General features: G+C 38.2%; 1 protein-coding gene across 1 annotated transcript in view; it reads left to right on the top strand.

The window, feature by feature from the left end:
- Positions 1-9,183, top strand: part of GABRA1 (gamma-aminobutyric acid type A receptor subunit alpha1) — a 60,667-nt gene extending 51,484 nt beyond the window's left edge. Inside the window, exons 9-10 of the mRNA XM_024753374.1 lie at positions 984-1,186; positions 6,314-9,183. Of these exons, the coding sequence (XP_024609142.1) occupies positions 984-1,186; positions 6,314-6,625 (515 nt within the window). The 3' untranslated portion in view covers positions 6,626-9,183. The remainder of the gene's footprint in view (positions 1-983; positions 1,187-6,313) is intronic.
- Positions 9,184-15,224: the final 6,041 nt, after the last annotated feature.

Below are 15,224 nucleotides of genomic sequence, written 5' to 3'. Positions count from 1 at the left end.
GAAGAGGTTAAGATTTTTTCAACATCATGCAACCTAAGCCACCCCCACTGGGTTCCTGTGATTTTTTTCATACATTTTCAAATGGCTTAAAAGGAAACTTATAGTATTCTAACTAGTTTAGTGCATTACATATAGTAGGTTGATAATATTAATTTGTTAAATGAACATTAATGGATGTCATCATTCACATACCAACACTTATAATAATCTAAGTAAACTAAAAGCAACTGATGTGAAAACTGCTTTGAATGTAGGTGATTTTAATCAGTAGGGATAGATTCAGAGAATAGGGAAGATAGGGCAGCATTAGCAGAGAGAGTAAGACTGTGGACATTTGAATCTGATGAATGTGTTCAAATTTGGTTTTGCTACTTCTGAGCTATGTGACCTCAAGCAAGTTACATGCAACTTATTTCAGGAACATCTTCAAAAGAGTATCTATTTGAAGAATCAGGAAAATATAGTATAAAGGCCAAAGAGTTAATAATGTAACAAGATATTATCCTAAAATAATTTAATTATCTATCAATGATGAATTATCAAAAAGTTATTGGTTTCTTGGATTGTATATTCAAAGTACACAGGTAGAATATTAAACAGAGCTGAGGTTCCAGAGACTACCTATGGATCAAGGACAGTGAAGATACCTGCTTTCTTTTTCCTACAGTTGGGGACAGTGAAGGAATATTATTTCCTTTCCTACCCAGGACACCATGTTCAAGACATCTATTTATGGGAGTTTACTATCTTATTAACAGCTTCTCAATAGCAGAGGAGTTTATCCCTCCAAGAGCTCTCCATCAATACTGCCATACCATGAACTGCAAACTACACTGGGGTTAAATTAAAACTCATCCATCCCAAACCAAAATGGGATGAACTTGAAAACACACTCTGTCTGTGTTTCCCTTTACATAAGTAGGCTGACCTCAGTGATGAAAGTTTGTAGTATGAACCTACAAATTCACTTTCTTTCTTTACAGGAGTAACAACTGTGCTTACCATGACAACTTTGAGTATCAGTGCCAGAAATTCCCTCCCTAAGGTGGCTTATGCAACTGCTATGGATTGGTTTATTGCTGTGTGCTACGCCTTTGTATTCTCAGCTCTAATTGAGTTTGCCACAGTAAACTATTTCACCAAAAGAGGTTATGCATGGGATGGCAAAAGTGTGGTTCCAGAAAAGGTAAATGATTTAATATTTCCTGTGATATAGCACTATTATGTCTTTTAAAACATATAGGATGGGATGTTTGGATTTGGGGGAATGGATGAAGAATGCAGGGTAAAGAGGATTCTTTGTTTCTTTGTTTCTTATGTCACAAATGATTAAGTGCTATGAGAATTTTGTTATTGCTAAGCAAATGTTGTTTCAGTGGATAGGTGTTCAGAGTAGAATGAATGAGATAAAGGAGAAACACAAAGGTAAACATCTCTCCTCAAATATGCTTTCCTATGGTCCCCATTGACTGGAGAACAGTTTTAACAAACCTTACATTAGGAGCAATTATGCCATTATAATTTTTGTAACTTGAAAATTATAGTCTTCTGGTTATTTTCCAAGCCTAATAACTTTGGTCAGAAATGTTATTACTTTAATGGCTCAATTGAATTGAGCTTGCAAAATGCATTATCTCTAATTTTCACTAAAGGGTAGGAAACACATTTTCTTTTTCCAAAATAGAGGTTTGCTTTAAGAATCATAACACACAGAATTCACAGAAAAATTCTTCACTGTAGAAAATTATCAAGTCAAGAATATCACTGTTCTTCTCAATTAGAACCTACTTTAGAGTGGATTTTAAAGCATAGTTGGGAGGGACTTTCCCCATGGTCCGGTGGTTAAGACTCTTCCTTCCAATTCATGTGGTGAGGGTTCCATCCCTGTCAGGGAACTAAGGTCTTGCATGCTGCAGGATGCAGCCAAAATAAATAAGGAAATAAATAAAGCACAGTTGGGGAGGATATTTCTACTTCTGGGGTTTGAAGGAAAAATATGTCAAAAAGCAAGGGAGCCTTGCGATGGTGGAAAGAAGGGCAAAGTCAGAGACACAGAGTAGAAGTAATCTAGGAGGAATCACTCTACAGCAAATATAGAATTCTAGTGTCTTGAGTCAGTCCCTAAAAATACAGTTCTGTGGTCAAATACACTTGAATAATTCTGCATACTGTCACCAAGTCACAGTATAGTAAAGAGCCTGAGAGGGTGTATAGTAAAGAAATCCATTTAATGATGTTTTTCCCATAGCTCCACAAATATACTTGAAAAGAGGATCCTTTGTGCTGGAAACATCTACCACATTTAATAGAATCTAAAGCGTTACTGCTTATACGATGTACCACTAACGCACGTATACGTAAGAAAGAAAATATGCTGCCAAGCAAAAGCTCTTTGAGCTTTACCTTTCAGCCACAGGTGAACACCTCAATGATCTTGTACACAAGCAACAGCATAGAAGGTTCTGCATCAGATGCACTATCACAAGCAAAATGGGCCAGAACCAGTCCTCAAAATTCACCTTGCCTTGAAACATCCTTGCCCAGTATAAAAAAATCTCTGAATTTTCAAATCAAGAACCTAGGCTCAGGTTCAGTAAAGAGGAGACAAGACAAAAGGGACTGCATTTACCAGTTGGAGAAAGGGGTGAGAGAGTGGAGACAGAGTTTGTGTCCAATACTTACCTTAGCCATTGATGGCCTCCATTTGTCCTAGAACAAAAGGGCAGTCCCAAAGGAAAGAGCACCAAAACTGAAGATGAGTGATCATAAGACACTACCAATTGTAAGACATAGCCCAAAGTCATAGATGTGGACATTTTAAAAATGCACATCTTAGAATCACTGGCATATTCTGTTAAAGTTCTTCAAAATTAATTATATGCAAACATCGGTGATATGCAACTGAAAAATGAAATGCAAGCACTGGGAAAAGTTGCTTTTCTATCTTAATCCTTTCTTTGCATGCTGCAAGAGGCCAATGTCTTTCTGATTGTGGCTCATCAGTATCAGTGGTTAATGACTTGTTAGATGAATTGAACTTGATCTGGAAAGCATAGAATTTGGGTTGAGGCATTGGTGAGCTCATAGTTGAGTTTATATTTCTCTCTTTCTGACCGTATGTTAGTCTTTCAAGTGCTGTGTCTCAAATAAAATATTTCAATCTCTATCAATCTACAGTCCGTGTTATTCAGTGTACACATATAGCTATAGGTATGGTCACATCTATATATTTTATGTATATATATAGATAGATAGATACATCTACATAATGCCTATATCTGTCATCCTAATGAGAAAGAGAATATTTTTTATAATTTATCTATGTCTCTGTAAAAATCTTCCCCAGGGCTTTGCCAGTTTGATTAGCTTATAATAAGGAGCATGATCACAGTGTGATCCAGGTCTCATTTTGACATTCAGAGAGAATAAATAACATATTTTTCCTGTGACCAGGTGAGTGTTTTCAGGAGAGGTAAAATTTCAATCTCTGACATGGTATAACTTCAAGAAAATCCACATAGGGCATCATGTTTTCAAGCAAGCATATAGTAGCCTTCTCAAGATCCATCCTCATATGTTTAATTGCTGAAAGAAATACCAACTTCTTTTTTTTTTTTTGGCGGTACGCGGGCCTCTCACTGTTGTGGCCTCCTGTTGCGGAGCACAGGCTCCAGACGTGCAGGCTCAGTGGCCATGGCTCACGGGCCCAGCCGCTCCGTGGCATGTGGGATCCTCCTGGACTGGGGCACAAACCCACGTCCCCTGCATCGGCAGGCGGACTCCCAACCACTGCGCCACCAGGGAAGCCCCCAACTTCTTAATGAATATGGGGGAGCTCAATATTTTCAGAAATGAAAAAAACTATATTATTTCCTGAGAAACCAACCAGATATTTCTAAATATCCTTTTCAACATGACGCTGCAAAAAGAAAGAAAGAAATAAAACACTTAAGTTGAGAAAATTTAGCATTAGGGTATTATGATAAATTGGCAGTAGGAGAGACAAAATCTACCAATAATACAAACTCTTCTCCAAGAATTCTTCCTGTGGCAGATTATTCATTTCAGTTTATCTAATAAGGTGTCTGTCACTCAACAGATTTTGTTTAGATTAGAACCCATTGCCTCTCTTCAACATCAGAGTGCATATACATTTTATCTAAAGGACATACATGCTTTTCAATGTATCCTTTAATATTAGATCTGCTATTTTCTAAGCAGTAGACTCAATACAAGTTCAGTCTGGCTGTTTGTGTTGCAATAATTCATATCACTTTTTGACTTGTAGTCATTTGGACCACATTCAGACAGAATCAATTTTACTCATTTTATTTTTGTACAAATAATTATAGAAATTTCTGTCACTCCTCCTAAAGCTTAAGCAAATCTGCCTTCACTATGAAATGGGTGTATACTTGGACTAAGTGGCCTTACTTTTAATGGTGTGATACTAGGAGAAAAAAAAATCTGGGCTTTTTTTTGGTTTTAAGTCCCAGTGAATGTATGCTTAAGGATTTGGAGAGGAGAAAAGGTAGCAGATAGGTCATGGAGTTGGATAATAAAGAAATTAACCTGTTAAAATTGCACCTTGTGAGTGAGAAATATCAGCTCTTCTAGAAGTAATAGTTTATTCTGATTGGATATTAAAAATACAGATTTTCCAGAGTATATCGAGTCTGGTTGGTCAAGTTTAGCTGCTCATGAACGTTCTCTGTGTAGTTTATTCACAATGTCAATAATCAGGCTTCACTCCCTAGGAGTTCTGATTCAAAATGCAAGATTGTGCCCAAGACATTTACACTTAAAAATTTTTTAACTGGTGATTTAGTGTGTACAAGAAAACAAGCCTCTCTCTCCTAGACTTGAACGTTCTCTGTGTAGTTTATTCACAATGTCAATAATCAGGCTTCACTCCCTAGGAGTTCTGATTCAAAATGCAAGATTGTGCCCAAGACATTTACACTTAAAAAATTTTTAACTGGTGATTTAGTGTGTACAAGAAAACAAGGCTCACTCTCCTAGACTAGTGCCATCCAGCAGGAATATAAGTGAGCCACAAATGTGAGCCATATATATAATTAACATATTTCTGGTAGCCTTATTTAAAAAGTACAAACCAGTGAAATTAAGTTTAATAATATACTTTAGCCAATATGTCAAAAATATCCTCTTTACGTATAAATAATGCTAGACGTTATTTAGTAGAAATATTGTACTTTTTTTTTTTTTTGCGGTACACGGGCCTCTCACCGCTGCGGCCTCTCCCACCACAGAGTACAGGCTCCAGACGCGCAGGCCCAGCGGCCACGGCTCACGGGCCCAGCCGCTCCGCGGCATGTGGGATCTTCCCGGACCGGGGCACGAACCCGTGTCCCCTGCATTGGCAGGCGGCCTCTCAACCACTGCGCCACAAGGGAAGCCCTGTACTTTTTAAAAATTTTTCATACTTAGCCTTCAAAATCCTATGTGTACTTTATACTTCCAGAACATCTCAAATTAGACTAGCCACATTACAAGTGCTCAAAAGTCACAAGTTACGGATGGCAACTATATCAGAGCACATAGCTCTAAACAATGATACACTTTATTTTTGAGAAATGTCTGTACGACAGAAACTCTAAGAAATACCGCACTTGTCAATTACTGCACAGATAACGTTGATAAGCAGCCAACACTGAGCAAGAATTGAATTCAGGATATCCTGACCACCCCTGCTTTGCCATTTGCCCATTGGAAACATGGGGAGAAGGAACAAATAATAATTAGCTCAGCAGTTTTTCACTGCAAAACAAACTACCCCAAAACTTAGTGACCTAAAACAACGACCAAGCATTTTGGGCTGGGAAAAACCTGATGGTATTTCTGTTAGTCTGACCTGGGCTCATGCCAAAAAGTCCTTGATACGTGGTCATAGTTGGTCCTGCCCAAAACATCCATAAGATGTTTGGTCCACACCAAAGGACTTTGTTATTTGATCCTGTCCAAAACCATTTGGCATGGACCCGATATGCTCATGGACATTTTGGATAGGACCACATTTCAAGGACTTGGCGTAAACCAAATGTCTTACGGACCAACTGTCTTATGGACATTTTGGACAGGAACAAATGTCCTGCAAGGTCACTTGTCAATCTTATAACTAGACGTTTGTATCTGCATTTTTCATTTTTCCCCAAAATGCAGTTGTAAATTACGTTCCTTAGATTTTAAATAAAGCACATGTTTGAGTTCTAAAGGTCCCTTTGCTCAGCAACTTATAAATGTGCTTCCCACAGTTTACTAAACAAAATACTTTTACTCTTTCCTTCTACAGCCAAAGAAAATGAAGGATCCTCTCATTAAGAAAAACAACACTTATGCTCCAACAGCAACCAGCTACACACCTAATTTGGCCAGGGGTGACCCCGGCTTAGCCACCATTGCTAAAAGTGCAACCATAGAACCAAAAGAAGTCAAGACGGAAACAAAACCACCAGAACCGAAGAAAACCTTTAACAGTGTAAGCAAAATTGACCGACTGTCAAGAATAGCCTTCCCGCTGTTATTCGGAATCTTTAACTTGGTCTATTGGGCTACATATTTAAACAGAGAGCCTCAGCTAAAAGCCCCTACCCCACATCAATAGGTCCTGTCATTCACATTCTGTTGTTCAGTCCTCTGCGCTGGGAATTGCTTTCTGTTCTTAACGCAGTAATTCCCATCTGCTTTATTGCCTCTATCTTAAAGAATTTGAAGATTTCCTTATTTCCATAATTCATATAAGAACAACAGACCCCTGTCTGGCAGTCCAGAGCAGAGCATACAGCTGAGAGACAGGATTCTGAAAGAGAGAGCAAGACAGAAAAATCACGACAGAAGGAGACAGAAGGGAAGAGAGAGGAAAAGTGGGGGAAGTAAATCCAAAGACATGAGGAAAAGTAGAAGAAAAATCAAACTTAACTCTATAACTCTGGGTCATTTGTAGATATATATTTCCAAATATTCTAGAAAAAAAGATACTGTATATGTCAAAAATATTTTTATGTGAAGGTGTTTAAAAGAATAAATTACAAATGTTTAAAGAAGAAGCATTTTAAAAAATCTATGTCTTTATTGCACAGACTACAATGTGCTTCTTACATTTCTGTTTTGTTTTTTAAACTGATGTATAGCTTTAACATTCTGTTTCCAAAGCTAAAGATCCCCACTCTTTCTCCTTTTAAGAAATGCCTAATGCATTATTTTGTTGTTAAATGCTATTTTAAAATTTATGGAAAATTGTATTGGCAAATGTGCAGTTCCTCACTGTAGAGCACATTTAATCCAATGGAGACAAATGCTTTAAATAGGCTGCTTTACTATCATCTGAGCTTTTACCACTAGACTCAATGAGGAGTCATTTTAACAGATACACACTCAATAAAACTAAAAAAAGAAATAATAAATTTAAATAGAACAATTTTAAAAGATTTATTTTCCATCCTGTCTATATCCAGATAGCACAAGCATCAAATAATTACTGGATTTTCATTCTGAAGATGTTTTTAGAGGGGCAAAAATATTTTGCAAGCTCTAGAATTGTTGAATGTATTATTTTATATAACAGTACATTAAAAGCTTTAGATTGAAATTTATGACTAGTAAACAAATATAGAATATATAAATTATATATGTAAATATACGGCATGAGATTGTAAATTTTTTTACTTTTTTAAAGGTTGTGTTCTTAAAATACTGTGTAGGACTCACCGCTCTTAGCTGTTAGAATGTTGTTAAATGCTATGGAAATACTTTTAGAGCCTGCATTTAAGACCAGAACAGCCTGAAGGAATCAGATGGAAGTTCCAATATATGGGTATAAAATCTACTTATGGAGAGAAAGCTTGTAATTGTCCAGTGTACAGCAGTAAATCAGTTGCTATCTGCTCAAGTCATCCCACATTTCCCTATTTTAAGCTCTTGTAATATAGAAAGAAAATGGAAAAGCACTAGTGGGAGCTAGAAAATCAACTGTATATTATTGCTATCTTTGCTGATACCAACTATTTCAATAAGTGTTGTACCATATGTAGCATTAAATATAAAAATACATGAAAGAATGTACAGGAAATAGCTTTTATTGAGTAATATTACATTTCATTTATACTGTAGCAATATATTTGTAGGCATACTACGTAAGGGCTTTAATGACAAGAGGTCCATTAATACTCCCTATGAAAATTCCAGTCTGTTTCATTACTTCCCAGATGTTTTAGAAATAAATATTTATGCAGAAGGTATTTTTGAAGCCTCCTTTTGTCTGACAGAATTTCAGAGATATTTAAAATTAGTGTCCAGAATCCACAGGTTATGGTCTAACCACATTTAGAATACTATGACATAAACCTGTCATCATAATTACCAAATAAGACAGTTGGGATCCATACCCAAGTTTTGAGCAATGTTTGTCTCAAAAAGCTGCTATCCAATGATGCAGGAAAATACAGTTTGTGTTTTCCTAAACAAACTCTGGTTTTGTTTTTAAATGTGCTTTATTGTTTGATATGGTCCTGCCTAAATTCAATGAGCTAGCCCAATAAAGTGTGAACCAGGATATTTCATCCTTCGGTATCATGTGTAGATATCATGTATAGAAATAAAGTAAAATATGGCTCTAACTTCTGTGTTGCTGTTAATCTTGTTATTTTGGGGCGTTAATCTAATGTGTTTATTAAGAGCATTTTATCTTCCAGACTCCTCATAGCTAACATTTGGTCTGTATTTTGCTCATTAGATGTGAATATTTCTTATTAGTCTGCTTTCTGCTATGCAATGACTGCATTTCTATCATTTCTTAGTTTGTTAGTATATGTGGACAGTATTCTATTGTATAAATTGATTGCACAACTTATCAAAGACAGATGATTCTATGTAGCTTTTCTACAGTGCTTTGCTAAACCATGTAATACTAGTTAAGTCTTCCTTGAAAATAAAGACACACTCTTATAGAGGACAGTTCCTGTAAACTCCCAGGAAAAATTTTTTAAAGATGACACTGAATGTTTATCGCACCTTAGTGCAGTGAAGTGGCAATAAAACCTAACATGAATCGAGGTTGTTTATGGCAGATGCATGTATTGCTTTACAGAGTTTAGCAAAAGCTCTTAACTTTATGTCATACTGTATTCTATTATAATAATAAAGCTAACATTATTCAGTAAAAAATGGAATGCTTGACTTTCTTTTCATGTTATCAATATGACCTATCATTGCCTTGCTTTAAAATATTTTCAAGTAGGAGCACCTAAAAGTGCCAAGTGCTAATAAGAATCTAGGCTACTCAGAAGATTTTTGAAGATGTATCAATAGTATGACCCTAAACTATGATTTTAAATGAATCACTTTCAAAAAGAGGAATTGTTAAACACCTGGTATCTGGTGCTGCCAGTAGCACCTCAAGGCAAAATTTGTAAAGCATAAATAGAAAAGAGTCAACATACTGAAACAATAGTAGTTTGTTCATATCTATTGTTAATACAGCAGATTTCTTTTCTGATCTACTCCCGGGAGACTGGTTTAATTGTTTTAGAGGAAGAGTCTCAGCATTATAGTTTTTAAACCTCCCACAGATCTATTACATTCCTTAATGTTTCTATAAGCACAAAGTTAAAGTACAAAACACTGAGAGGGACCTTCAGGATGGTGGAAGAGTAAGACATGGAGATCACCTTCCTCCCCACAAATACATCAAAAATACATCTACATGTGGAACAACTCCTACAGAACACCTACTGAACGCTGGCAGAAGACCTCAGCCTTCCTAAAAGGCAAGAAACTCCCACATATCTGGATAGGGCAAAAGAAAAAGGAAAAACAGAGAAAAAAGAATAGGGATGGAACCTGCACCTCTGGGAGGGAGCTGTGAAGGAGGAAAGGTTTCCGCACACTAGGAAGCCCCTTCACTGGTGGAGACAGTGGGTGGCGGGGGGGGGGGGGGAAGCTTCAGAGCCACGGAGGAGAGCGCAGCAACAGGGGTGCAGAGGGCAAAGCAGAGAGATTCTGCACAGAAGATCGCTGCTGACCAGCACTCACCAGCCCAAGAGGCTTCTCTGCTCACCCGCCGGGGTGGCTGGGGGATGGGAGCTGAGGCTCAGGATCGGGAGGTCAGATCCCAGGGAGAGGACTGGGGTTGGCTGCGTGAACACAGCACGATAGCTAGCTGGGAGGGAGTCCGGGAAAAAGTCTGGAACTGCCTAAGAGGCAACAGACCATTGTTTTGGGGTGCGCGAGGAGAGGGGATTCAGAGCACCACCTAAACGAGCTCCAGAGACAGGCACGAGCCACGGCTGTCAGCATGGCTGCCAGAGACGGGCATGAAACACTAAGGCTGCAGCTGCAGCCACCAAGAAGCCTGTGTACGAGCACAGGTCACTCTCCACACCCCCCTTCCGGGGAGCCTGTGCAGCCCACCACCGCCAGGGTCCCGGGATCCAGGGACAACTTCCCCGGGAGAACGCATGACACGCCTCAGGCTGGTGCAATGTCATGCCAGCCTCTGCCGCCGCAGGCTCGCCCCACATTCCGTACCCCTCCCTCTCCCCGGCCTGAGTGAGCTGGAGCCCCCTAATCAGCTGCTCCTTTAACCCCGTCCTGTCTAAGTGAAGAACAGACGCCCTCAGGCAACCTAAACGCAGAGGTGGGGCCAAATCCAAAGCTGAACCGCAGGAGCTGTGCGAACAAAGAGAAAGGGAACTCTCTCCCAGCAGTCTCAGAAGCAGCGGATTAAATCTCCACAATCAACTTGATGTACCCTGCATCTGTGGAATACCTGAATAGACTACGAATCATCCCAAATCTGAGGTGGTGGACTTTGGGAACAACTGTAGACTTGGGGTTTGCTTTCTGCATCTAATTTGTTTCTGGTTTTATGTTTATCTGAGTTGAGAATTTAGAGCTTATTATCATTGGTAGATCTGTTTATTGATTTGGTTGTTCTCTTCCTTTTTAAAATGATTTTATATATATATATATTTTTTTTTTTTTTTTCTTTTTTCTCTTTCTGTGAGTATGCACGTGTAGGCTTCCTTGTTTGATTTTGTCTGTATGGCTTTGCTTTTACCATTTGTCCTAGGGTTCTGTCTGTCCATTTCTGTTTTTCGGGTTTTTTTAAAAATAGTTTTTAGCACTTGTTATCATTGGTGGATTTGGTTTTTGGTTTGGCTGCTCTCTTCCTTCATTCTTTGCTTCTTTTCTTTTTATTACTTTTCTATTTTTAACAATTTTTTTTATTTTAATAAGTTTATTTTATTTTATTTATTTTTTTTCTCCCTTTTGTTCTGAGCCATGAGGCTGACAGGGTCTTGGTGCTCTGGCCAGGTGTCAGGCCTGAGTCTCTGAGGTGGGAGAGCCGAGTTCAGGACATTGGTCCACCAGAAAACTCCCAGCGACATGTAATAACAAATGGCGAAAGCTCTCCCAGAGATCTCCATGTCAACGCTAAAACCCAGTTCCACTCAACAACCAGCAAGCTACAGTGCTGGACACCCTATGCCAAAAAAACTAGCAAGACAGGAATACAACCTCACCTATTAGCAGAGAGTTTGCCTAAAATCAAAATAAGTCCACAGTCACCCCACAACACACTACCAGATGTGATCCTGCCAACAAAAAGACAAGATTCAGCCTTATTCACCAGAACACAGGCCCCAGTCTCCTCCACCATGAAGCCTACACAACCCACTAAACCAAACTTAGCCACTGGGGGCAGAGAGCAAAAACAACAGGAATTATGGACCTGCAGCCTGTGAAAACGAGACCCTAAAACACAGTAAGTTAAGGAAAATGAGAAGACAGAGAAATACACAGCAGATGAAGGAGCAAGGCAAAAACCCAGAAGGCCAAACAAATGAAGAGGAAATAGGCAGTCTACCTGAAAAAGAATTCAGAATAATGATAGTAAAGGTGACCCAAAATCTTGGAAATACAATGGAGAAAATACAAGAAAAGTTTAACAAGGACCTAGAAGAATTAAAGAGCAAACAAACAATGATGAGCAACACAATAAATAAAATTAAAAGTCCTCTAGAAGGAATCAATAGCAGAAAACTGAGGCAAAAGAACGGGTAAGTGACCTGGAAGATAAAATAGTGGAAATAACTACTGCAAGCAGAATAAAGAAAAAAGGATGAAAAGAAGTGAGGACAGCCTCAGAGACCTCTAGGGCAACATTAAACACACCAACATTCGAATTCGCAGGCTCAGCAGCCATGGCTCACAGGCCTAGCCGCTCCGCGGCATGTGGGATCTTCCCAGACTGGAGCATGAACCCGTGTACCCTGCATCGGCAGGTAGACTCTCAACCACTGTGCCACCAGGGAAGCCCCAGCATCATTCTCAATGGTGAAAAACTGAAACCATTTCCACTAAGATCAGGAACAAGACAATGTTGCCCACTCCCACCACTACTATTCAACATAGTTTTAGAAGTTTTAGCCACAACAATCAGAGAAGAAAAAGAAATAAAAGGAATCCAAATCGGCAAAGAAAAAGTAAAACTGTCCCTGTTTGCAGATGAAATGATACTATACATAGAGAATCCTAAAGATGCTACCAGAAAGCTACTAGAGCAAATCAATGAATTTGGTAAAGTAGCAGGATATAAAATTATTGCACAGAAATCTCTTGCATTCTTAAACATTAATGATGAAAAATCTGAAAGAGAAATTAAGGAAACACTCCCATTTACCACTGCAACAAAAGAATAAAATACCTAGGAATAGATCTACCTAAGGAGACAAAAGACCTGTATACAGAAAAATATAAGACACTGATGAAAGAAATTAAAGATTATACAAACAGATGGAGAGACATACCATGTTCTTGGATTGGAAGAATCAACATTGTGAAAATGACTATACTACCCAAGGCAATCTACAGATTCAATACAATCCGTACCAAACTTCCAATGGCATTTTTCACAGAACTAGAACAAAACATTTCATAATTTGTATGGAAACACAAAAGACCCCGAATAGCCAAAGCAATCTTGAGAAAGAAAAACGGAGCTGGAGGTATCAAGCCTGGCTTTAGACTATACTACAAAGCTACAGCAAACAAGACAGTATGGTAGTGGCACAAAACCAGAAATATAGCTCAATGGAACAGGATAGAAAGCCCAGAGATAAACTCACACACATATGGTCACCTTATCTTTGGTAAAGGATGCAAGAATATACAATGGAGAGAAGACAGTCACTTCAATATGTGGTGCTGGGAAAACTGGACAGCTACATGTAAAAGAATGAAATTAGAACACTTTCTAACAGCATACACAAAAATACACTCAAAATGGATTAGAAACCTAAGGCCAGACACTATAATACTCTTAGAGGAAAATATAGGCAGAACACTCTATGACATAAATCACCGCAAGATCCTTTTTGACCCACCTCCTAGAGAAATGGAAATGAAAACAAAAATAAACAAATGGGACCTAATGAGACTTAAAAGCGTTTGCACAGCAAAGGAGACCATAAACAAGAAGAAAAGAAAACCCTCAGAATGGGAGAAAATATTTGCAAACTAAGCAACAGACAAAGGATTAATCTCCAAAATATACAAGTAGCTCATGCAGCTCAATATCGAAGAAACAAACATCCCAATCCAAAAATGGGCAGAAGACCTAAATAGACATTTCTCCAAAGAAGACATACAGATTACCAACAAGCACATGAAAGGATGCTCAACATCACTAATCATTAGAGAAATGAAAATCAAAACTACAATGAGGTATCACGTCACACAAGTCACAATGGTCATCATCAAAAAATCTACAAACAATAAATGCTGGAGAGGGTGTGGAGAAATGGGAACCCTCTTGCACTTTTAGTGGGAATGTAAATTGATACAGCCACATGGAGAACAATATGGAGGTTCCTTAAAAAACTAAAAACAGTACTACCATAAAACCCATCCATCCCACTACTGGGCATATACCCTGAGAAAACCATAACTCAAAAAAAGTCATGTACCACAATGTTCATTGCAGCTCTATTTATAACAGCCAGGACATGGAAGCAACCTAAGTGTCCGTTGACAGATGAATGGATAAAAAAGATGTCGCACATATATACAATGGAATATTACTCAGTCATAAAAAGAAACGAGTTTGAGTTATTTGTAGTGAGCTGGATGGACCTAGGCACTGTCATACAAAGTTATATGGAATGTAAAAAAAAAAACAACGAATAATTCTGAAGAACCTAGGGGCAGGAAAGGAATAAAGACGCAGGTGTAGAGAATGGTCTTCAGCACACAGGGATGCGGAAGGGGAAGCTGAGATGAAGTGAGAGAGTGGCATGGACATATATACACTACCAAACGTAAGGTAGATAGCTATTGGAAAGCAGCCGCATAGCACAGGGAGATCAGCTCGGCGCTTTGTGTTCACCTAGAGGGGTGGGATAGTGAGGGTGAGAGGGAGATGCAAGAGGGAGGAAATATGGGGATATATGTATCTGTATAGCTGATTCACTTTGTCATAAAGCAGAAAGTAACACACCACTCTAAAGCAATTATACTCCAATAAAGATGTTAAAAAAATAAAAATTACCTTTGTTAAAAATAAAAGTTCAAAATACTTGTAATTGCTTGAAAGACAATGGAGAAATTTCAACGATAGGCACAAAACTGTACCTGCTTCCTACAGACAAGACCATGTGAGGCCAAATCTTTCTATGTCAGATGGTTGCCAGGTGAAAACAAAGTAAATTATATTTCTAGAATACAACATGCATCTTCTTAAAAAAATGATTCAGGACTTAGGAAAATTAATACTTTTAAAATCCTCCAGTGAAATGACTTATTCAAGCCAAATAAAACTACCCATGAAAACTAGGTGAACCATAACATTCATTGATTTGTTGGCTTTCATAAAAATGAACGTAGTGAATGATGATGATTTTGGCTATCAAACTATATGCATGTCAAGGCTAACCATAACAATTATCAAAGGAATCAGAATAAGAATGGACTTGGCATGATGACCCACCATCTGTTTGAATTTAATTATACCTGTTCATTAATCTCTTCTGTTGGAGTTTTCTAACATCCATCCAGCTCTTGTGACCAACAAGAGCAGTCATCTGACTTGATTGTGTTATAGCCATGATTTAGTCAAATAAATTAACTCCAAATGTTAATTTAATTAAACTAAATTCTACTAACATTTGCTGAGTCTCTACCCTGTGTTAAGTACTGTGCTAGTC

This window comes from Neophocaena asiaeorientalis, unplaced genomic scaffold (assembly GCF_003031525.2).
Source record: "Neophocaena asiaeorientalis asiaeorientalis breed wild unplaced genomic scaffold, Neophocaena_asiaeorientalis_V1.1 scaffold268, whole genome shotgun sequence".
In the NCBI taxonomy this organism is placed as follows: domain Eukaryota; kingdom Metazoa; phylum Chordata; class Mammalia; order Artiodactyla; family Phocoenidae; genus Neophocaena; species Neophocaena asiaeorientalis.
Note: the sequence above shows the minus strand (reverse complement) of the source record. Positions and strands in the feature narration are given on the sequence as shown.